At 36.6% G+C, this 23,985-nt stretch overlaps 1 protein-coding gene across 1 annotated transcript in view; it reads left to right on the top strand.

Annotated features, from left to right (window-relative positions):
• LOC123549466 (DNA repair-scaffolding protein-like) overlaps positions 1 to 23,728 on the top strand; it is a 91,930-nt gene extending 68,202 nt beyond the window's left edge. Inside the window, exons 5-16 of the mRNA XM_053546701.1 lie at positions 3,649 to 3,759; positions 6,286 to 6,372; positions 8,481 to 8,591; positions 9,401 to 9,481; positions 12,845 to 13,047; positions 13,719 to 13,816; positions 15,424 to 15,700; positions 17,294 to 17,451; positions 19,177 to 19,241; positions 19,778 to 20,079; positions 22,228 to 22,383; positions 23,614 to 23,728. Coding sequence (XP_053402676.1) covers positions 3,649 to 3,759; positions 6,286 to 6,372; positions 8,481 to 8,591; positions 9,401 to 9,481; positions 12,845 to 13,047; positions 13,719 to 13,816; positions 15,424 to 15,700; positions 17,294 to 17,451; positions 19,177 to 19,241; positions 19,778 to 20,079; positions 22,228 to 22,383; positions 23,614 to 23,728 — 1,764 coding nt within the window. The remainder of the gene's footprint in view (positions 1 to 3,648; positions 3,760 to 6,285; positions 6,373 to 8,480; positions 8,592 to 9,400; positions 9,482 to 12,844; positions 13,048 to 13,718; positions 13,817 to 15,423; positions 15,701 to 17,293; positions 17,452 to 19,176; positions 19,242 to 19,777; positions 20,080 to 22,227; positions 22,384 to 23,613) is intronic.
• Positions 23,729 to 23,985: the final 257 nt, after the last annotated feature.

Genomic DNA, 23,985 nt, shown 5'->3' with positions numbered 1-23,985 from the left:
TTGAGATAGTCGCAAATTCAAGATAAACAAGTTTGAGATAATATTGCTTGAAACCACGCTTCTAAATAATTAACAAATATTTGCAAATAACTTTTCGAAAAACTGAAGTTTTCTGTACTATATTATTTATCAAAAATATCAATGTAATAAGAAAAAAAAAATGAAGATACATACATCAAGTAACTAACTTATTTTTGTTTTCTGATATCCAATATTGACAACACACAAATGAACATCTTCTTAACATGTTGAGGTGACGTGGTATTGAAATTAAAAAGGTTTTGGATCTGATATTTAGTTCAATATATTGATCTAAGTGAAAATGTGTTGTTAACGTAGCCACGTATACTTGCAAACTGTTACTTTCGAATGAAATAAATGAGTAAGAGCAGAAGTTAAGTTATTCTGTTAAAAATAAATCACAAGTTTGTCATATGTTTTTGTCTTCATTTTGGAAGTTAACTTCTTTTAATCATGTCAGTAAGTGGAAGTTTTGCTTCTTTTTAGATTTGAGCCTCTTCGCATTATAAGTTAACCTATTGAATGGAATACATTTTGTCAATACAGGCCAGCTAGAACATTCTTAACCTTTAGCCTGCTGGCGGCAATTGATTCTGCTGCGACCAGTGCAGACCAAGGTCAGCCTGCACATTGATGCAGGCTGATCATGGTCTGCACTGTTCGCTATTCAGCCAGTATCTTTTTAGTAAGCACCCCTTTTAACAGTTAATGGTACTGTCCGGACAAGTAGAAATTTAGCAAGGTACTGGTTAAAATGTCAAAAATATGTAGATGGTTATCATTTACAATGACGGACCTACGAAAACTTAGAAAAATTTCAGGGGAAGCAATGTAAATTTTAGCAAAGTGTTGCAAAAAAGTAGAAATAGGTTTGAAGTTTTTCCATTTTACAGGGTTATGAGAAAGATGCTGACATTTTAATTTTGTTGCTAGGCTCCCTTTGTTGCATTTTTTTATACACCATTCTTGACGCCAGAATCATAATCGAAAGTGTTATTGATATGCTGATTAATCACAACTGTTAATGATTTATGAATCATTGGACTAAGAATTTTGTAGTCCTAACGAAAGTTTTAACTGTTGATTAATTTTGTAGTCCTAACAATGCCCTAGATATTAGCAAAATCTAGTAAAATGCCACTTGGAACTATTGCTGTGGATGAAAAATGATTTGTTACAAGATAGAATTATGACAATTGGCAATTGATAGGAATTATGTTGAAAATTACCAAAATTACTTTAAATAAAATTATGTGTTAAGACCACTACCCCTTCCCCCAGCCCATAATGAAACCTCTGAAATCAGTAAAAGACTGTTATGAATAAATTTAAGAAATTAAAAAAACCCAAAATAACCTTCTTTGACTTAAATTTATTCAATTGATAAGGCTTTTGAATAGTTGAGCATTCCTTAACCTTCAGCCTCCTGGCAGGAAGTGATTCTGCCTTTGCGACCAGTGCAGACCAAGATCAGCCTGCAGTCTGAACATGGTCTGCCCTGTTCACTACTCAGCCAGTAAATTTTCAGTGAACACCCCTTTGAATAATAAGTGGTACTGCCCAAATTCAATGATGGACATATCCATTTTAGAATTATAGCAGGGTAAGGGTTGATAAATTTCATTTAGACTATTTCATGGAATGTTTCAAGGGTTTGTAGCAAATGATTGCACTGCTTGTTCGTTTAATTTCGTAAAGTTCAATCTAATTTGGAAAGATCATTGTCCTATCCCATGAAACACTAGGCAGGAACTGACAAATGCCCTGAAGCTCCAAGAAGGCTTTAATAAAATTTAAATTTAAACGCTTGGTTGGAAACCAGTTTTCGCGCTTTTCCAGAAGTGACTGTCCGTCAGTCATTCCGTCCACCTATCCATCTGCAATGTTGTGTCTGGTCCATAACTCTGTCATTCATCAAGGGATTTAATTTTACTGGGCACAAATGTTCCCCATGTTGAAACAACTTGTCATGAGCTCAACCCGGACTCCTGGCTCAAAGAGCAAGGTTACACTTGGAGGTCAATGGTCAACAGAGTTTTTTTCCTGTCCGGTCTGATCCTCAACAATTCATGAAGGGATTTTAATATTACTTGGCACAAATGTACCCCATAGTAAAACAATGTGTCATGCACAATTTTCAGACCCCTAGCTTAAAGGGAATGCCCTTGGCGGGCGGGCGGATGGGCAGGTGTGTGTCATCCACAAAATTTGTCAGGAGCATTTCTTCTTCATGCATGGAGTGATTTTTATGTAACTTGGCACGAATGTTCATCATCATGTGATGGAGTGTCATGCGCAAGGACTAGGTCCCTTGGTCTAAGGTCATGGTCACACTTGGAGGTCAAAGGTCAAATTCAAGAGTGACATTGTCCAGAGCATTTCTTTTTCATGCATGGAGGGATTTAGATGTAACTTGGCACAATTGTTCACCATCATGAGACAGTGTCATGCGCAAGAACCAGGTCCCTAGGTAAGGTCAGGGTCACACTTAGAGGTCAAAGGTCAGATACAAGAATGACAATTGATGAATGACCTTGTTTCTCATAATTTCCGCAATTTCAAAATGAAATTTTATCAAAATTGAAATTTTTTGTTATAAACAATCAACAGCCGTTTACTGTACATTTTTATATATGCAAACTTTAATCTAAACTTTGTGTTATAACATATTGTATATATAATACAATACTGTGAAATCATTTAAATTGGCTGGCATTGAATTTCGCACAAACGGCAAAAGAAAAAAGGACATTTTCGCATGGGCTTTAATTCGCGCATTTTTAATTTAAGACAGATTTTTTTTTTCAGAAATCACCAGCATCGCAAGTGTCATTATCATGTATCGCCTTTCCTTAAAAGCGGCCTGTTTATGACCTTGTTGAAAAACAATATGACTGCAACTGATGATTGTTGTTAATTGACACTATTGTTTGGTAAAGTGTGAAAGAGTATCAAAAGATCGATTAAAATAAAAGGAGTTGGAAGTCTTATTATGAGTGGCGCTTGTCCAATTACTCTAATGGCAGGTGCGAATAATTACAAAGCTGCGCCGTTACATTCAGTAACGCAGTGTGACAAACTTGAAATTTGTGGATGACGAATGAATTTATACACACTGGATTCAAATATTTACATAGTTTTCTGTCAAGGATTAAATGATAAATAAAAGAAATAGTTTGTAACATTTGTAAGACGATGACAGCGATATAAAACTTGCATAAGTAATTGAAGTGTTCGTAAAGAAGAACCAGTTAACCAATAATTAATATAAATGATTTAACCAAATCTCGTAATCCATTTTGGTAAAAAACAAATAAGTTCCTATCTAGATAAACTTTGACTTTTTGATAAAATTTGAAATACACGGGTCTTATAACATATACATATTTCGGACAGGAAATGGATTCGGATAACTATGTACTAAATTGTTAAATAAGAGCGCAGTCTTAAATTCATGCATTGTTCGTAGCGCGAAATATGCGAAAATTCATCCTGCGCGAACAATAATGATTTCACAGTATTGTTTATTCACCACCAATAGATACTCAATCATTTTGTTATACTGCTGTAAGGGGACTTTGTATTGCATGGCAATACTTCATTCACATGTTTAACTTTGTTTTTCAGAGATCACAGAAAGTACCGTTACCACATGATACCGTAGAAATTATAGATTTAGAAGATGATGCAGAAAGTGTGCCCACATCTAAACAATTCAAGAGTGAAAGTCCTGTCAAGGTAAGGTCAAATGTATTATCTTCACTGTTTGAAATTTATGAGTTAATTAAGCGGACCTATTTCAAAACATTTTTCATGAGTCAGGTAGGCTGTGGCAAGAAAACATAGTTTTCTATTGCAGACCTTCTGTTTACCTCCTTGGGGCCAAAATGCAACTAAAGGCATTATATTTTCTCCCCCTGTTGTGTCCATATCCGACTACGCGCATTATCAGGACACCCCAGGACGGAGGTTTACGAGTATAGTCGCGGCACCAAGATCATGCTGATTGCGATATGTACTTATTAATTTTTGATAATCCTGACAAAAGCAGAATTAATTTGCATATGGCTATTATTTCTTAGATGTTATAATTATGTCTCCCACCACACAGTGATGTGGGAAACATATTGATTTACTCCAGTCTGTGTGTCCGTCTGTCAGTCTGTTTGTGTGTGTGTGTGTCTGTCACAAAGCTTGTCCGCACTCTAGGAGTTACGGTCCTTGAATTACCGAAAAATCAGCCTTTTTATTCTTGTCCGCACTCTAAGTCAAACATTTCTCATCAGATCTTCACCAAACTTGAACAAAATATGTTTGACCATGAGACCTCGGCCAAGTTCGATAACTAGCCAAATCGGTCTAGGCATTCTGGAGTTACGGCCCTTGAATTACCGAAAAATCAGAGTTTTTACTCTTGTCCGCTCTCTAAGTCGAACATTTCTCATCCGATCTTCACCGAACTTGAACAAAATATGTTTGACCATAAGACCTCAGCTAAGTTCGATAACTAGCCAAATCCGCCCAAGCAGTTTTGAATTATGGCCCTTGAATTACTGATTACTGATTACATCTAGAGAAACTAGACATTTTTCATAGGGGCAGTTGTGGGAGACATGCGCTTTTCTCAAAAGCATCTCTAGTTATTAATTGTGTTAATGATTAGCTCCCTTGTTAAAATAAATGTTTGTAATTATGTGGTTATGTAAAGGAAATAGAAAAGACAAACTCCGCTGTGTTTCATTCATACTGTATTTGACTTTTCAAAAGAGTACAATAATGTCGTCTGCCAGTGATCTTTCTGAAAATGAAGAAAATAATCATTATCATTCTGATCCTGACATATCAGTTCCATCAAAATGTTAAGTTTTAAAAGGTTGAAATATTGGTACACGTACATCGCATACTATTAAAATGGATAAACTTCACACAATAAAACATGTTTCATAAAATACAAAATAAATGGTGTGTGTAAATAAACACATGTTTGTTAATTTAAAAATTCTTCAAAGATGGATGTAAATATCCCAACTTCACTGTACTTTACACAACCTCTAAGCGTGTGTCACACAACATTTGTGTACATGTTTATAAATAAATTATACATCAAAATAAACAATCTATATTCATACAAAAACGGATATAAATTTCAAGTAATGCTGCTGTAAATATTCTGTGTTAATAATGTATTTCTATTTATTTGAATTTAATGTGTTTATATAATTTTATGAAACAAGTAAGAAAATCAGAAATGTTCAAATATTTATTAAACGTAATAGGTGTGTTAAAATAGTGAGTATTTCGAAGTGAAAATATTAATCTATTTGGATATAAGTTACGGACGAAATTGGATATAAAATTTTTGTTCAAACTTAAAAGATTTTGTAAGTTTATTTTAATTTACACCAAAGTTATTAGTGTTTCTCTGACTGATTTCAATTGACAGCATGCGAGTGTGATTATGATAAGATCTGATAATGTTCTTCGACGTCAGGTGGTAATTCTTATCTCGCCGCAGCAGGTATGTTACGATATCGGCCTCAGGGAGTTAAATGTTTTTTTGTTTCATATAAAGCAGATTGCCTTTTATAAAGATGAAGGTTTCTTATTCAGCATAGGTATCTTTCCAAAAGGCCCTTCTGGAATAGATGGAACAACTTATTTCAAGGTGAGCCTACAGCAGGCGTCATATTAACCTTTCCAGCATCCAGTCTATACCAATACTGCTTGTAACAGTACCAAATTAACCTTTACCCAGCTAAATTTCTAAAATGGATCCGTCAGTCATTCAATTTGTGCAATACCATTTATTATTCGAAGGGGTGTTTACTGAAATTTACTGACTGAATAGCGAACCGTGCAGGCTGATCTTGGTCTGCACTGGTCGCAAAGGCAGAATCACTAGCCGCCAGCATAGTTATCCAAACTGCTAACCACAGTGTCATTGAATCCCTTTAGTTTTATGGCAGCTCTCAGTTTACTATGTAATTCTGCAGTGTTAAATTGCATTTAGAGAAAATTTGTCTTCAACATAAGTTTCAAACTGGAAAATTGTTTCTATAGGTAGTATATCAGATAAAGATCCAAAATACACAAGGCTGCAAATTCATAAGTCACTAAAATGCTTTTTTGAAGCAATTTATGAAGTGCAGAATAAGCAAGTTATGTTATAATGCAAGGAATGTCATTCATAATACATTTAAGATTCATAGGTGCGTTGCATTATACATATTATATATCTAAGTGTATATAAATTTTCATTTTTAGATGACACAGAAGAAATCTTTGAGAAGTGATAGTGTTGAAATTATAGATTTGGAGGATACAAACTTGAAGGATATAAAGTTTAAAAAGGTAGGGATTCTGATGTACTGTAACCGTTTCTAGCTTACAATATACTTACAGATCTGGAATATTTTTGACCGTCTCTAGTGTGCCTACTGGTTTGCCCTCCAATTCCTTACCAGGGTTTTTGCGAACTTTGGATTTATTTTGCAAGGTTGATATTTAAGTTTATACGTAATTGTAATATTCTCAAAGGGTTGGTATTGGAACTTGGGGAATTTTCAAGATATCTAAACTGATCAAGATACTTTGAAAATTTAGAAAGATTCAACTGGAGTTTTTTTTCAGAGAGGTAAGCGATACAAATGGTATTATGTTATGTCAAGGAAAAATATTGTTAGGGAAAAGAAGGATCATATAGTAGGTCATCATTTATTATTATATGGTTGATTGCTGTACTTATTTCTGTGACCACTCGGCTTGATTGCATCTGAGTCCTCTATGGCTGAATGGTTGTGGTTGTTGTTTTTAAATCACTGTCCTCTCGAAAGGCTTCTGGCAAGAGTTTTAGTTTATACTAATTCATTTTAGCTGGATTGTGATAAAAGATTAAAGCTTATTTGAACCACTCTCGAGTTCTATTCCTGGAAAAACCAATACTGGTGTCATAATGAGAAGGCATGGTCGTGGCCACAGTGGGGCTCAAACCCAAGACCCACTAGCTTTGAAAGAGTGTTTACTTATTACATGTTAGGACGTCACCAGGCTACATGGTAGAGGGTTGTTAATTCAATTCAGGTAGCTGGCTGAGAGTTGCTGATTCTACAAAACTAGCTTGCTGAGGTTTGGTGATTCTACCCATCAGCTAGTTGACTGAGGTTTGGTGATTCTTCCCAGCTAGTTGACTGAGGGTTGATTCTTCCCACCAGTTAGCTGACTGGATTTGATGAATCTACCTGTTAGCTGGATGAGATTTGATGATTCTACCCTGTTAGCTGGCTGAGGGTTTGTGATTCTACCCTGTAAGCTGACTGAGGGTTGATTCTTCCCACCAGTAAGCTGACTGAGGTTGGATGATTCTACCCTGTTAGCTGGATGAGGTTTGATGATTCTACCCTGTTAGCTGGCAGAGGGTTAGTGATTCTACCCTGTAAGCTGGCTGAGGGTCCGTGATTCTACCATGTTAGCTGGCTGAGGGTTTGTGATTCTACCCTGTAAGCTTACTGAGGGTTTGTAATCCTACCCTGTTAACTGGATGAGGCTTGATGATTCTACCATGTTAGCTGACTGAGGGTTTGTAATTCTACCCGGTAAGCTGGCTGAGGTTTTGTGATTCTGCCCTGTTAGCTGGATGAGGCTTGATGATTCTACCCTGTTAGCTGGCTGAGGGTTAGTGATTCTACCATGTGAGCTGGCTGAGGGTTGGTGATTATACCATATTAAGTCGGCTGAGGGTTTGTGATTCTACCCTGTTAGCTGACTGAGGGTTTGTGATTCTACCCTGTAAGCTGGCTGAGGGTTCGTGATTCTACCATGGGTTGATGACCCAGTTAGCTGGCTAAGGGTTGATGATTCTGCCAAGTGAGCTGTGAGAGTGTTTGTGATATTACCCAGTTAGCTGTTTGAGGGTTGGTGATTCTGCCTGGATATTTGCTGAGGGCTGATGATTCCACCCAGTTAGCTGGCTGAGGGTTGATGAGTCTACCCAATTATATGGCTGAGGGTTAATAATTCTACCCATTTATCTGACTGTGGGTTGGTGATTCTACCCAGTCAGCTGGCTGAGAGTTGATGATTCTGCCAAGTGAGCTGTGAGAGTGTCTGTGATTTTACACAGTTACAATGTAGTTGTTTGAGGGTTGGTGATTCTACCTGGATGTTTGCCGAGGGCTGATGATTCCACTCAGTTAGCTGGCTGAAAGTTGGTGATTCAGTTGGCAGACTGAGGGTTGATTATTCTACCCATTTGGCTGACTAAGGGGCTAGAGGGTGTGGACAGTAGCATGCATTTCCACAACCGTCCATGAACAGGCTCAATCAAAGTGAGCCTGCAACATTTTCGTTTTTATTGTGTTGAGCGACCTGTTGAGTTTCCACATCCTAAAGTAATCAGAAAATATATGTCATGCAAATTATATTTACTTCACAATGTAATGATATGTTTTGTTGTATTTTAGAGATCACTGAAGAAATCTTTACTAGAGGACAGTCCGGAGATAATAGATCTTGAGAATGATTCTGATATTGTACCTACATCTCAGCCAACACAGGATGCCACCTCTGTGAAAGTATTTGATTTACTTTCATTCAGCAGTTAACATTTCCACACCATGAATTGACCTGTATTTCATATGCTTTAAGACAACATTAAGCATATAGTATTCTGACTAAAAAGATGACAAAAAAGGCTTGTATTTCGAAGTGTCTCAAAAGAGAACAGAATGCAGAGATGATAATTTATTCTTTGATAATGTAGATTGAGTAATTATGTCTCCCACCACACAGTGGTGTGGGAGACATATTGATTTACTCCAGTCTGTGTGTCTGTCTGTCAGAAAGCTTGTCCGCACTCTTTAAGTCGAACATTTCTCATCCGATCTTCACCGAACTTCAACAAAATGTGTCTGCCAATAAGTGCTTGGCCAGGTTTGATAATTAGCCAAATCGGCCTAGGCACTTCAGAATTATGGCCCTTGAATTACCAAAAAAACACTCAAGATTTCTTGCGCAGTTTTGCCCCCAAACCGGCGCCTATACTACTTTTAAAAGTAGTATAGGCGTCCTTTTGGTGTCAAGAAAGCGCATGCACATGTGGATAAAGTATAAAGACTGAGTTACTATTTAGATGATTAGGCAGTTGTGGGAGACATGCACGTTTCTCATAAGCATCTATAGTTTTTCTGTGAGTTTTATTTTACAATTTGTTAGACATACACACTTATTCACAGAAGTACGAATTTGCCCTTCTATGCGAGATAATACTTTTTTTTTTTTTTGTGAAAGGTTTTTATATGCATAATGCTGTGATTAGGAAGATTAGCAAATATAAAACCCCTGCAAAAAAATGTACAATGTTATCGTCTTTTATATTTTGCAGTCTGAGGATTTGATTGGCATTAATGATTATGACTCTGATTTGGAGATAGAGAAAGGTGAAAGGAAGTCTTCTAAAGCCAAGGTGAATTTTAGAAGTTTTTTCATAGCTCACCTGAGCCAAAGGCTCAAGGTGAGCTTTTGTGACCACTTGATGTCCGTCTTCCCTCTGTCAGCAGTTTCTTGTCTGCACAATAGTGGTTTCATTATGTCACCCCCATAGGTGGGGGAGACATATTGTTTTTGCCTTCGCCGTATGTCGGTCCTTCCATCCGTCCACATTAAGCTTGTCCGGCTTTCACAGGTCTAACTGCTGACCAGATTTCAAGGAAACTTCACAGGAATGATCAGTACCAAGCCTAGTTATGCATATCACTGGCATGTTCCGCTTCGCTGCACAAAATAGCCGCAAGAGCTAAAAATAGAAAAATCTTGTCCAGCATTTACAGGTCAAACTGCTTGCCGGATTTCAGTGAAACTTCACAGAATTGATCAGTACCAAGCCTAGTTGTGCATATTGCTGACATGTTCCACTTCGCTGCACAAAATGGCCGCCAGAGCTAAAATCTTTTCTTCAACCAGCCATAATCCATTATGGGTTCTAGAGATACGGCCCCTGAAAGGGCCAGAAATTGGCTATTTTGGTCTTGTCAGCACAATAGCAGTTTCATTATGTCTCCCCCGCCCCTCTGGGGGAGACATATTGTTTTTGCCCTGTCCGTCCTTCCGTCCGCCAGTCCGTCCGTACATCACACTTCATTTCTGAGTAATAACTGGAGAACCATTTGACCTAGTACCTTCAAACTTCATAGGGTTGTAGGGCTGCTGGAGTAGACGGCCCCTATTGTTTTTGGGGTCACTTCGTTAAAGGTCAAGGTCACAGGGGCCTGAAAATTGAAAACCATTTCCGATCAATAACTAGAGAACCACTTGACCCAGAATGTTGAAACTTCATAGGATGATTGATCATGAAGAGTAGATGACCCCTATTGATTTATGGGTCACTCCGTCAAAGGTCAAGGTCACAGGGGCCTGAACATTGAAAACCATTTCCGATCAATAACTAGAGAACCACTTGACCCAGAATGTTGAAACTTCATAGGATGATTGATCATGAAGAGTAGATGGCCCCTATTGGTTTTGGGGTCACTCCGTCAAAGGTCAAGGTCACAGGGGCCTGAATATTGAAAACCATTTCCGATCAATAACTAGAGAACCACTTGACCCAGACTATTGAAACTTCATAGGATGATTGATCATGAAGAGTAGATGACCCCTTTTGATTTTGGGGTCACTCCGTCAAAGGTCAAGGTCACAGGGTCCTGAACATTGAAAACCATTTCCGATCAATAACTAGAGAACCACTTGACCCAGAATGTTGAAACTTCATAGGATGATTGTACATGCAAAGTAGATGACCCCTATCGATTTTGGGGTCACTCTGTTAAAGGTCAAGGTCACAGGGGCCTGAACATTTAAAACCATTTCCGGTCAGTAACATGAGAACCACTTGACCCAGAATGTTGAAACTTCATAGGATGATTGGTCATGCAGAGTAGATGACCCCTAACGATTTTGGGGTCACTCTGTTAAAGGTCAAGGTCACAGGGGCCCGAACATTGAAAACCATTTCCGGTCAGTAACTTGAGAACCACTTGACCCAGAATGATGAAACTTCATAGGATGATTGATCATGCAGAGTAGATGACCCCTAACGATTTTAGGGTCACTCTGTTAAAGGTCAAGGTCACAGGAGCCTGAACATGGAAAACCATTTCCAATCAATAACTTGAGAACCTCTTGACCCAGAATGTTGAAACTTCATAGGATGATTGTTCATGCAGAGTAAATGACCCCTATTGTTTTTGGGGTCACTCCGTTAAAGTTCAAGGTCACAGAGGCCAGAACATTGATAACCAGTTCCGATCAATAACTTGAGAACCACTTGACCCAGAATGTTGAAACTTCATAGGATGATTGAACATGCAGAGTAGATGACCCCTATTGATTTTGGGGTCAGTCTATTAAAGGTCAAGGTCACAGTGGCCTGTTCATGTAAAATCATTTTTTGGAAATAATTTGAGAACCACTTGACCTACAATGTTGAAACTTAATAGGATGATTGGACATGCAGAGTAGATGACCCCTATTTATTTTGAGGTCACTTGATCAAAGGTCAAGGTCACAGGAGCCTGAACAGTGACTTGAGAACCACTAGGCCAAGAGTGTTGAAATTTAGCGGGATGACTGGACATGCCAAGTAGATGATCCCTATTGCAGCCAACCATCAGTGTCTCTTTGACTTTCGCTCCTGACCCCTATTGACTTCTTGCCTATAGGACTTTGCATTGGGGGAGACATGTGCTTTTTTACAAAAGCAATTTCTAGTTACACACTTATAATCCAGGATGAATATTAGTTAACACTTTAAATCCAGAAGGAATATGAACTTAATCCAAAACAATTAACACTTCCAATATTTATAACTATTGTGTACCATGTTGGTATGGTCTTGGACTTTGCATTGGGGGAGACATGCGCTTTTTTACAAAAGCATTTTCTAGATTATGATTCGATTTTAACCAAACTTGCACACAACTTGTATCACTATAAGATATTGGTTCCTGTCTTGAATAAGCCATATCCAATCATGGGTTCCAGAGTTAGGTCCCCTGGTGGGCAAAAATTGGCTATTTTGGTCTTGTCTGCATGATAGTGGTTTCATTATGTCTCCCCCATACTTTTTGGAAAACCATTTCCAGTTCATAACTTGAGAACCACTAGGCCCAGAATGTTGAAACTTAGTAGTATGATTGGACATGCCAAGTAGATGATCCCTATTGCAGTCAACCATCAGTGTCTTTTTGACTTTCGCTCCTGTCTCCTTTTGACTACTTGCTTATATGACTATGCATTGGGGGAGACATGTGCTTTTGGAACTACAAAAGCATCGTCTAGTTTTGGATTTAATTTTAACCAAACTTTCACACAACTTGTATCACCATAAGATCTCAGTCCCTTTCTTGAACCAGCCATATTCCACCATGGGTCCTAGAGTTACAGCCCCTGAAATGGCCAGAAATGGGCTATTTTGGTCTTGTCTGTACAAAAGGGTTTATTTATGATTGGATTTTAACCAAACAAATACAAATTTAGGAGCGCAAAATTCTTCCACTAAAGAAAGAGTGCATATTTCCAGATGCAAAGATAATAACCTTTTTATTACATACATATCTACACATATAAATGTAATGTAAATATTATGAATTTGTTCAATAGTCTGAATAAGATTGACATTACTGAAAGAATTAATGCAATGACACACATTAAATTAGGTCACGCACCCGATATGAAATTCAGGTGTCGGAAAAATATTGACGTTTCTGGTACCATTGTAACTTAATGGGGAATAGAAACAAGTATGTAATAATTCTATTTATTACAGCAGGATATTAAAGAATCAGAAAGCCAGGTTTCAATATATGAGGACAGTTCCCAGAATTCCACATCTCCTGATACCCAGACTTGTACAGGAGTAAAGGCTAGTGATTGGCTTAAGTCCTTACAGCTAAAAACTCCAAGTAAATCTGATTACCAGGGAGAGAAATTAGAGCCGGAGGATTCAGCAAAGAAAAGAAAGAAACATTCAAAGTAAGTGACTAGAACATACAGAGGAGTTTGATGTTTGTGTAGAGATGTGTCAGTGTTTCATTACATTGGCAAAAATGTGCCTTTGTTTTGTATTGTTTTGCTTTTGTTGGGTTTAGAGGCATGCAGACTTTTCCCAGCTTTTCATGGTGGAGGAAGATCATATCTTTCAGCATTTGTTGGTGGTAAATACAGTCTTCTGTAATATTGACTGATTTTTGAAAAATTTGTTTAGATAATTAAAGAGAGTTATTGTTGTTCCTGTTATTTCTCATTTAATGTTTTATTATAAACAGAGATTTGACAATGCTATATTTTTCACTACTTGATCAGTTTAGTGTTATCATTACTTCATTTAAATGTTATTCCTGAAGGTGACTGTTATTCAAGGATCTCTCCGTGTTACTTTCAACAGTTTTGTATTTAACCATCACTTTGCTAAATGTCTAAAATGGATTAGTCCATCATTCAGTTTGGGCAGGAACCACTTGTTTATCAAAGGTGTTTTCACTGAGAGTTTACTGACTGAACAGGGAACAGTGCAGACCATGATCAGCCTGCACAGACATGCAGGCTTATCTTGGTCTGCACCGGTCGCAGACAGAGCAAGCTAAAGGTTAAGACAATATATTAGTCCTACATAGAGTTAATTTTCTGTAAATATTTTGATCTAGGGGCGGCTTAGCAGAACAGTTGAGCAGACTTCAGTCCAGGGATAAATCAGCTGTAAGAATGTGGTATCATCAACAAGGAAAACCATCTGCTTCACAGGGTGTGTTTATAGTTCTCAGCTCCACTAAATTTTTAACCGTTACACATTTTTTCAGCCACATATTTTTACTACCTGCATATCACTTGCACAGCATAAGATTTTTATGTACACAATGTTTTGTAAGATATCATTTAAATTAACAGTTTACATGGTATTATACTCTAAACTAAATTTTCCTAGGGTAAGTACATGTACTTTAAATTCATTTTCCCAGGGTATATTCTCTAAACTTAGTTTTGACAGGGTATGTGCTCCTAAACTTGTACTCACAGCTTATAGATACACTTTGCACTCATTTCCACCAGTTATAATCTCTACATGTACTCTAATATTTTCAAAGAAATTAACCTAAACACCAATTTTCATGTCAGGTATGATTGATAAGTTATTGTAGCAGATTTTTGTAAACACTGATCCAGTGTAAAATTACATTTGAGCTGCACCATGAGAAAACCAACATAGTGCATTTGCGACCAGCATGGATCTAGACCAGCCTGCGCATCCGCACAGTCTGGTCAGGATCAGTACTGTTTGCTAATGGTTTCTCTAATTGCAATAGGCTTTGAAAGCGAACAGCATAGATCCTGACAAGACTGCACGTATGTACAGGCTGGTCTGGATCCATGCTGGTCGCAAATGCACTATGTTGGTTTTCTCATGGTGCGGCACTTTTGATTAGTAATTCTTGACTCCTAATGTAAATAGCTGGTCCATGCTTTGTGTTCTTGACCGGTCTGTGGGGCAGCACTATGTTTTGCAGGGTAAAAGTCAAAACTTGAAGAAAAAAATTTATTTTTGATGTCATATAATAAAACACATAAAATGGCTTGCCAGTCAACAGTCAGAATGACCTTCAGACCTCGGGCAGTAGTGTTGTCTATTGACTAGCAAGCCATACAGTAAATGTTTAATCTAATTTTCTACTAAATTGAAATTGAAAATTAAAATGACTAAATTATATAAATCTCTAGACGTTATTTGGTGCTACATGACCAGTCTGTATTAAACACATTAGCTTGACTAAGTCGAAACTTCAGAAGTAAAAAAAAAATAAAAAAAATATCAAAACTTATTTCTGGTGATATGTAATACAATGTTTATTGACTGGCTTGTCAGTCTGTAACTATATGTCTGTTCCTTGGGCGAATATTTCCATCTGTTGACAGGCAAGTTATCTGATAAAAGTTACACTTACATGACTTGTATAACTTGTCAGACGATAGTTTGTGCAACATGACGGGTCTAAGTTAAATATATACGTTTACCAGACATACATGTAAAAAACTTTAAAATAAAACAGAAATTAGTTTCTGATGTCATGTAGCAAAACATTGGCTTGCCGGTTATTAGTCAAAACCATTGGTCCTTGCCTCTTTAGATCTCAGGCAACAGTATTGACTATTAACCTGCAAGCCGTTCAATGTGTCTCCTCTTGGCCGATAGAGAAAGTATAAAATTATATGATATGCAATTGCTGTCATCAATTTAAAGTCAGAAGCTTGTACAGAAGCTCAGTTAAATTCAATCTTATTTTATTCAAAGTGGTTTTCAAACAAGTATTGCTACAACTTACGATAAGAAAATATTTAAAAAGTGATTTATTTCAGATTCCAAATCCATACAACTGGAAGTGGTGGGGTATGAGAACCTTTATTCTATGCAGCTGGTGAAATGTGTTCTTTATAAGACCCCTGAGGCAAATCAACTAGGTAATGATTTGAAAGACAAAAATGCAGGTGAAGAAAAGGAGGATAAACTGCTCAAATCAAAAAACACGCCACATGACAGAGAGTCTGAGGAAAAACGGCTTGTCATGTTCCCAGCAAGTCAGTCTGAGCAGCTGAACCTACAGATTGGAAGCCGATTTAAGATTTTTCCACCATGGTAAGTTCATGAACAAAAGAAATTTGTTTACTTCGTATTTTTTTACAGTAGTTCATTCAAATAAAATGGTGGATTTAAATTTACAATTTCACTGTTTCGAACAGTGTTGTAAATAAACAGAAACTCTAAAAAATGTGTATCAATGAAGTTATATATACTGATACCTAATAAACATAAGGAATGTGCACCACAATTCTAACATGAAGAAATTAAAAAAAATTGAAGAATTATTTGACATCTTTACCAATTTTAGCAGTCTGATACCGTAATATTGTACATAAAAAAACACTTAAAAGACAGATTGAAAAGACAATTTTTTTTGTATCGTTATGAAATGGATGTATCTTTCTGTTTGAACTTCAGACTTCAAACAGTGCATATGATTGGTATTTCGATCTTGCAGTGAAACAGATATCTTGTATATCTTTAAACACAAAAATCTACAAATTTATGCCCCATAAAATAGCCGTTCTACTTAAAATTATGTTATTTTACATTAAAGCTGCCACATTTGTAGCATTTTGTAAACGTTTACACAGTCTTTCAAACATGAAACCATATTGTTTAAGCAGTTCAAGTCATTGTCTGCAGTTATGATTCTGGATGGCTTTATCACTTCCATAGCAGGGGCCAAAAATCATAAATGCTTTAGTTTCTCAAATTGAACTGAAAAATTCCCAAATTCAAGTTAATTTTGGGTTACATTTTCGCAAGTTCTGACAAATCTGTGCTACGTTTGGCACCATTTGATGCAACTGCATTGCAAAATGAAACAGTTTACTTTAATCAAATAAAATTTAGCATTGTAAACAGTGTTCCTACAGGGTATAATTCCATCTGGATATATCAGACGAGAGCACAAAAAATGACTCCTTACTGTTCACCCTCACGCCCGCCCGCTTAGCTCAGTGGGGAGAGCGTTGGTCTACGGAACGCGGGGTCGCGAGTTCGATCCTCGGGCGGGGCGTATGTTCTCCGTGGCGATTTGATAATTCATGTGGGGAAGTTGGCAGTTACTTGCGGAGAACAGGTTTGTACTGGTACAGAATCCAGGAACACTGGTTAGGTTAACTGCCCGCCGTTACATGACTGAAATACTGTTGAAAAATGGCGTTTAACCCAAAACAAACAAACAAACAATACTGTTCACCCTCAGTTTTTTTTTTACGCGCATGACAAAACTTGTTACCTTTAGATTTATGTGCTGAGAAAGACATACATAACTGTGTCATTTATCTTGGTGCGCATGAAATTTCATGGTTTTGGTCTAAACGGCAATTTCATGGGAATATGAATTAGTGGATTACAACTTTTGAACATAAAGTGAATGTGAATGGGGATTTTACTTGTTCTTTGGGATTAAATTTTATGGATTGACTCAACCATGAAATCCACGAAAATTAGTCCCCCACAAATATTGATGATTTTACAGTAGTTGGCTAGGAAAGTGACTATTTTGTTTAACTGGTTAGAAATTTTGTAAACGTTTTACTGTCAAATTTGACACAGACTCGTTTTAACTTAATGTCGATTGGGAGTCTTATTTTGCAGTATTAGCTGTGCATGTTATATTCTACTACTGTTATATTTCAGGCAGCAGCTGGAGTTGAATGACGGGCAGCAGATACTGTTGTGTACAAAGTACTGTCATGTTGTACAACATCCTGATGTTACTCCCGTAAACATACCTAGAAGTGACGTCAAGCTGAAAGATGTTGTGTCAGCAAAGTGGAATTGCCCATGTGTTCAAGGTATCCAGACAAGACTACAAAAGTTTGTTCAAAACTCTCCATATGTCCTAGTGGTCTATACTCTATAAAGCATTTGAGAGGACAAATGGACTGTAAATGAAAGATTTATTGAACAGTTGTAGAGGTTGTTTGTTTTATGAATGTTTTTATTACAGTTAATCTGGAAAATATGTTGTCAAATAAATAAGGAAATCAGCTCAATATTTAACTTCTTTATAAAAGATTTTAAGGGGGCCTCCGTGGCCGAGTGGTTAGAGTCGTTGACTTCAAAACCATTTGCCCCTCATCGATGTGGGTTCGAAACCTCATTTGGGGCGTAGAATTCTTCACGTGAGGAAGCCATCCAGCTGGCTTACGGAAGGTCGGTGGTTCTACCCAGGTGCCCGCTTGTGATGAAATAGTGCACGGAGGGGCACCTGGGGTCTTCCTCCACCATTAAAGCTGGAAAGTCGCCATATGACCTAAAATTGTGTCGGTGCAACGTTAAACCCAACAAAAAAAAATTTAAAAAAAGATTTTAAATCCATGGTTGTAGGGTTTTATATTTTGTAAATTTCTCCTAGGAGAACCTTTGTCATTACATATAGGCCTGCCTGGATTATATGAACTTGTTCATGTTTATCATTGATTCATGATTGAATTATTGAAAAACAATTGGGGGAATATACCTGAAAATATCAAACATATTTTAACGGTTTTGGAACTAAATTTCTGTGGGAAACTGTTATGGCTAATGGGAGCTTTAAAAGTATCCTTCATTTATGGCAAATATTTGCATGATCATTTTTGGCAAATATGTGCATGATGTTGGACAAAGTTTTAATATTGAAGTTTTAAAAATAATATTATCTAAACCTTCATTTTAAAGTGTAATAGATGTTAGTCACATATAAAAATGTTTTCCAACTTAGCCTTTAGGCTACTGGCGTCAAGTGTTTTTGCCTTTGCGACCAGTGAAGACCAAGATCTTCATCATCTATGCAGGCTGATCTTGGTCTGCACTATTCGCTATTCAGTCAGTACATTTTTATTGAACACCCCTTTGAATAGGAAATACAGTGCAACCTCTCCAGAGCGGCCCTCTCTATAGCAAAAACCTCTCCACAACAGCATCACTGAAATTTACTATCAATTTAACTCAGCAGAGGCAAATATCTGCATCTCCTAAAGGGTGTTGCTCTGCAGAGGTTGCACTGTAGTACTAAATGATCAACCAGCCCATTTTAGAAATTTAGCAGGGTAAAGGTTAAACTTTGGCGTACCAAGACTGTGTGTAAATTTATATTTCCCATGGTATTGTATTAGCTTAATGTGTAATGCCTATTAAAACCATTTAAAAAACATCATAGTAATTTTTACTTAAAGATCAAAGTAACACATTTGCACATACACATTTAGTCTTGTTGCTGTGCACGTGAGTTGGTACAGCTTGTGAAAATATAGATAAAATATAGATATACATAAATACATATGAACAGTGCCGTGAGAAAACCAACTTGGAGCATTTGTGACCAGCATGGATCCAGACCAGGCTGCACTGATGTGCAGGCTGTTCTGGATCTGTGCTGGTTGCAAACGCACTATGTTGGTTTTCTCATGGTGCAGCTCATACATAAATATCTTCTGTTCACAAGGTATTCCAATCTTACTTTGAAACAAAAGATCACCCTGATTTCTATTAAATTCTCTGTCAAAGGTTTATTTAGACGTGTTGGTTATTTTCAGGTTTATGTCGCAGTCAGACACTTTGTCCAGCGTATCAGTTTCCAGCTATTCCTGGACAGTTTCAGGTATTTTTTTTGGCATTAAGTACCTTTTTGTATAGCCTTTGAATTTAATTGCCAAGATAACATGTTAAGCATCTAACTGTTCAAGGACTTAGGACATAAGAGTAGTTCAAACGGAAAATGTAATAGGATATTCTGAAACTCAACATTGCATTTAAGGTTTGCTGTCTGATCGTTAGATATTTAAACATCTTCTAAAGAAAGTCATTTCCATGTTAAGTTTCAATGCCAAGTTTCAACATCAAGTTTCCATGTCAAGTTTCAACATCAAGTTTCCACGTCAAGTTTCCTCAGGGTTTATATTTTAAATTTAGTAAAAATGTGTTGTGATAATTTTTAAATCCTTTCCAGAAAGTAAGGCCTAAATGGAAAAGTGAATTTGATCTACGTTAAATGTAGATGTTGTAATTTATTGAATCTATTTTTTACTTACATTGCATTAAAATAAAGAATTTATTGGGAGAGAAAGACATCATAATATTTTCAAAATACAAGTTTTGCCACATCCAGTTGAGGATATGCATTCTTGTTTCTTACAGGAAACTGTTCCTTCTCAAGAGGGTACCTCAGCTCAGGGAAAAGATTCAAACTCAAACTTGCTCAAGTCATCAGATAAACCTCCCACCACTCATTTATACACAGTCTCATCTAGACCATATGACTCAATATCTGATACATGTAGAAGCTTGAAAGAGTCAGGCAATTTTGACTCCTTATTGAAGAGTATAGAAGCTTGCCGGACAGCTGTAGATGGTGGGGGAGATGGGTACAGTGGAACTGTATCATTTAGTGGCCATGTGCATAGGGCAGTTACTGTAAGAAATGGCAGTTCTAAAACAAGGTAAGAATTCTGATAGTTAATTATTTTATTATGCGGTTTTTATGGCTTCTGGCCTAATATAGCTGTGATATACTTGCTCTGTATCTGACTAGTAGATTTAGGTAGAAAGTAAACTTGTTAATTTTTACATTGGTGATATGTATAAAAGTTAAGTTTATTTATAGGTGAGTTCTGTTTCGTATACTGTTTACTATATTTCATAATTTAAAATAAAGATAATGAAATTTAAATGGAACTCTGAATTTCTGTTTGCCTTTAAAACATCATGAGATCATAACAGTTACTGTTTACAGATGAAAATTACCCATGCCTTGTTTAGATTTGATATAAATTGGCTGAAAAAAAGTTACTGAATGCCTCAGATTTGTAGAATTAAGATAAATTAAAAAAATAAGTCTCACTATAACTTGCTTTTCAAATTATTTCTTGCACTGGCCTACTTACATACTGGTAATATAGCCCTCTACTGTACATGTAATTCTTACTTGTCAGAATGAAACATTCCAAACTGGAACTTTTCCTGTGGTTTGGACATGTTTGGGTTTAAGGGATTCTATTATTGTTGTGGCTTAACCTTTAGCATGCTAGATAAATTGTCGTCTGCTGGAAATGTCGTCTGCTAAAATTGTAAAGTTCATTCAGTTTGCTCCAAAATTGGAAGAAATATTGTCAGAGTAGCAAACAGCTTGGAACCTGATCAGACGCCGATTTAATCGGCGTCTGATCTGGTTCCAAGCTGTTTGCAAAGGCTGTTAAATTCGCCTGCAGCAGGCTAAGGGTTAAAGTCATTTTTATGCCCTATTTGGTTAACACTGTAAGAAAATCCATGATATTGAATTGAAGTCACATGTATAACCTGTTGATAGAGCTGTGGTCTTTAGTAGTTATCTGATCCCAAAAGCATCCATTCTTAACCTTTTTCAAAATGGAAAAGCTGTCAGCATATGAAAATGAGAAACACTTATAAGCTTACCAATTTCCAAAATACAAGGATCGATCCAGAAGTAACATTACTGCATCCATTGTGCAATTGTTTCATTATTATTATAGAAATTATATCAATACATACGCAGATTCAGTTATGATCAAATATATAGAACTTCAAAGCACACCCGTGATAACATTTAACAGCATGAAAAAAAGAGATAATGTTCATAAACAGAGTGAGACAATGAGACAAAGACTGTCACCTGCTGCCATCAAAATAACATACCTAACTATGCAAAATTATAATGATGTGAAGTTAGTATTTTAAAGCCAGTCTTGAATACTATAGTGGCATACTTATTGGTTAAAGTTTGATATGTAGTACTAAGGCTTGCTATTAGTGAGTGACATTATATATATATATAATATATAATATATATATATATATATATATATATATATTATATATATATATATATATATATATATTATATATATATATATATATATATTATATATATCTATCTATCTATCTATCTATCAATTTCTGATGTTAATAATTAAAGTCATAGATGTGCAGCGATCACCGTTAGCATGGTTTCTGTGCATGTTGGTATCTCTCCATATGGGAGCAATAAATCCTTATAATATTGTAAAAAAATACTACAAACAGGTCAAGTTATTTAGATTGGAATTACCGTTGTTTTCATAATGCATGTTTTCATAGCTTTAATGAAATGAGCAGTGCCATGAGAAAACCAACATAGTGGGTGTGTGACCAGCATGGATCCAGACCAGCCTGCGCATCCGTGCAGTCTGGTCAGGATCCATGCTGTTCGCTTTTAAAGCCTACTGCAACTAGAGAAACTGTTAGCAAACAGCATGGATCCTGACCAGACTGCGCAGATGTGCAGGCTGGTCTGGATCCATGCTGGTCGCAAACCCACTATGTTGATTTTCTCATGGCACGGCTCAAATTACTTTTGGATCAACCCTTGTAGCTATAATAAAACTTCCACATTCTCTAAATTATGGTAAATTGTTTACAGTATTTCAGTAGCATGCTAAGAAGACAAGTAACCTCTTTTAGTGGATTTGAGATAAGTAAGAACAGTTATATTAGCCCCATAGGTGGATCTAACTCATACCCAGGATATCAAATAATCACAACCGACAGAACTATTAAAAAGTCATTAAATGAAACGTGTGTTTTTTCCTCAGGTGTCACTTGTTGGTAGAGGACAAGTTTGGAAGCATATGCGAAATACAGCTATCTACCAAATCCCTGACGAAGGCTGGCTTAAGTGCAAGCTCCTGTGAGAGCAAAACCTTCAGGTTTTCTGGTCTCACTGTTCATGGTAGATTTATCAGGGATAGGTAAGATAAAAAACATTTTTCCTTTAGATGTTTGTCACAAGTGAGATGTTCTGAATATGTTTAATGAATGGGTCCAGTCCTATAATTTGGCATGTATTTTCAAATTGGCAAAACTATACCCCATTTTAGACTGAAAGTCCTGGTTAAAGTTTTGCATACAAGTTACTATTTCCGAAACAGATATTGAGGTGAAACTTCACATGTGTCTTTACGGTTATAAAATTAGGTGAAAGCATTAAGTCCTATAACTCTGACCTGCATTTTGGCCAAATTATGCCCCCTTTTGGGCTTAGAAAATTTTTTAAGTGTTAAAGTTTTGCATGCAAATACATATAGCTATAATAATATTTAAAGGCATATAGCTTTGAATGTTATTTTTTTCTACGTCAATAACCAACCGCAGGATCAAGTCCAATATCTCTGATATATATTTTGGGCAAATTGTGCCCCCATTTGGACTTGGAAATCCTGGTTGTAGAAAATCCTGGTTAAAGTTTTGTATGCAAGTTACTTTCTACAAATCTAATGCAGATATTGATTTGAAAAGTCATTTGAATGTGTCCTCGGGGGTTTTAAAACTAGATAATGGTATCAAGTCCCATAAGTTGGACAGGTATTTTGGCAAATTATGCCCCCTTTAGGACACAAAAATTCCTGGTTACAGTTTTGTATGCAAGTTACTTTCTCCAAATCTAATGCAGTACTGGATTGAAACTCTATAGATATTTCGATATTTAGGGTAATATTCCTGCTTCTCGAACAACATTGAGAAAAGTTTAGCATTGGTTGTTGTACAGACGGCATTTGTTACTTTAACCCTTAGCCTGCTGCAGGCGAATTTAACAGCCTTTGCAAACAGCTTGGAACCAGATCAGACGCCGTTTAAATCGGCGTCTGATCAGGTTCCAAGCTGTTTGCTACTCTGACAATATTTCTTCCAATTTTGGAGCAAATTGAATGAACTTTACAATTTTAGCAGACGACATTCCCAGCAGACGACAGTTTATCTAGCATGCTAAAGGTTAAAAATTGGCTGCCAGAGATGGGTCTGCTTAATATGGCACTATGGAAAAAAAATTCTGTTTTCTGTTGAGCAATTGCAAGTTGTCAAAGTTTTTTAGCAGAAATGTTGCTTGTTAGAACCTTTTAGAACTATGAAACTGGGTTGAGTGTCTCTCTTGTTTATAGGTTGGACATATATTATAATTTGTAAACTTCATATATTTTCAGACATGAGAATTTGTTTACTATGGTCGACAGTGTCTGGTCAGGCAAATGCCTGGTTGATAGTCAAGATAGCTCAGAGTCACAAAATATACTGGTGAGTATACTACATCAGAAATAATTATCAGCGAGTCACAGAATATACTGGTGAGTATACTACATCAGAAATAATTATCAGCGAGTCACAAAATATACTGGTGAGTATACTACATCAGAAATAATTATCAGCTAGTCACAAAATATACTGGTGAGTATACTACATCAGAAATAATTATCAGCGAGTCACAGAATATACTGGTGAGTATACTACATCAGAAATAATTATCAGCGAGTCACAGAATATACTGGTGAGTATACTACATCAGAAATAATTATCAG

Source organism: Mercenaria mercenaria, chromosome 6, assembly GCF_021730395.1.
Source record: "Mercenaria mercenaria strain notata chromosome 6, MADL_Memer_1, whole genome shotgun sequence".
NCBI classification, from domain to species: domain Eukaryota; kingdom Metazoa; phylum Mollusca; class Bivalvia; order Venerida; family Veneridae; genus Mercenaria; species Mercenaria mercenaria.
The sequence above is the reverse complement of the archived record's forward strand: the minus strand, read 5'-3'. Positions and strand labels throughout refer to the sequence as shown.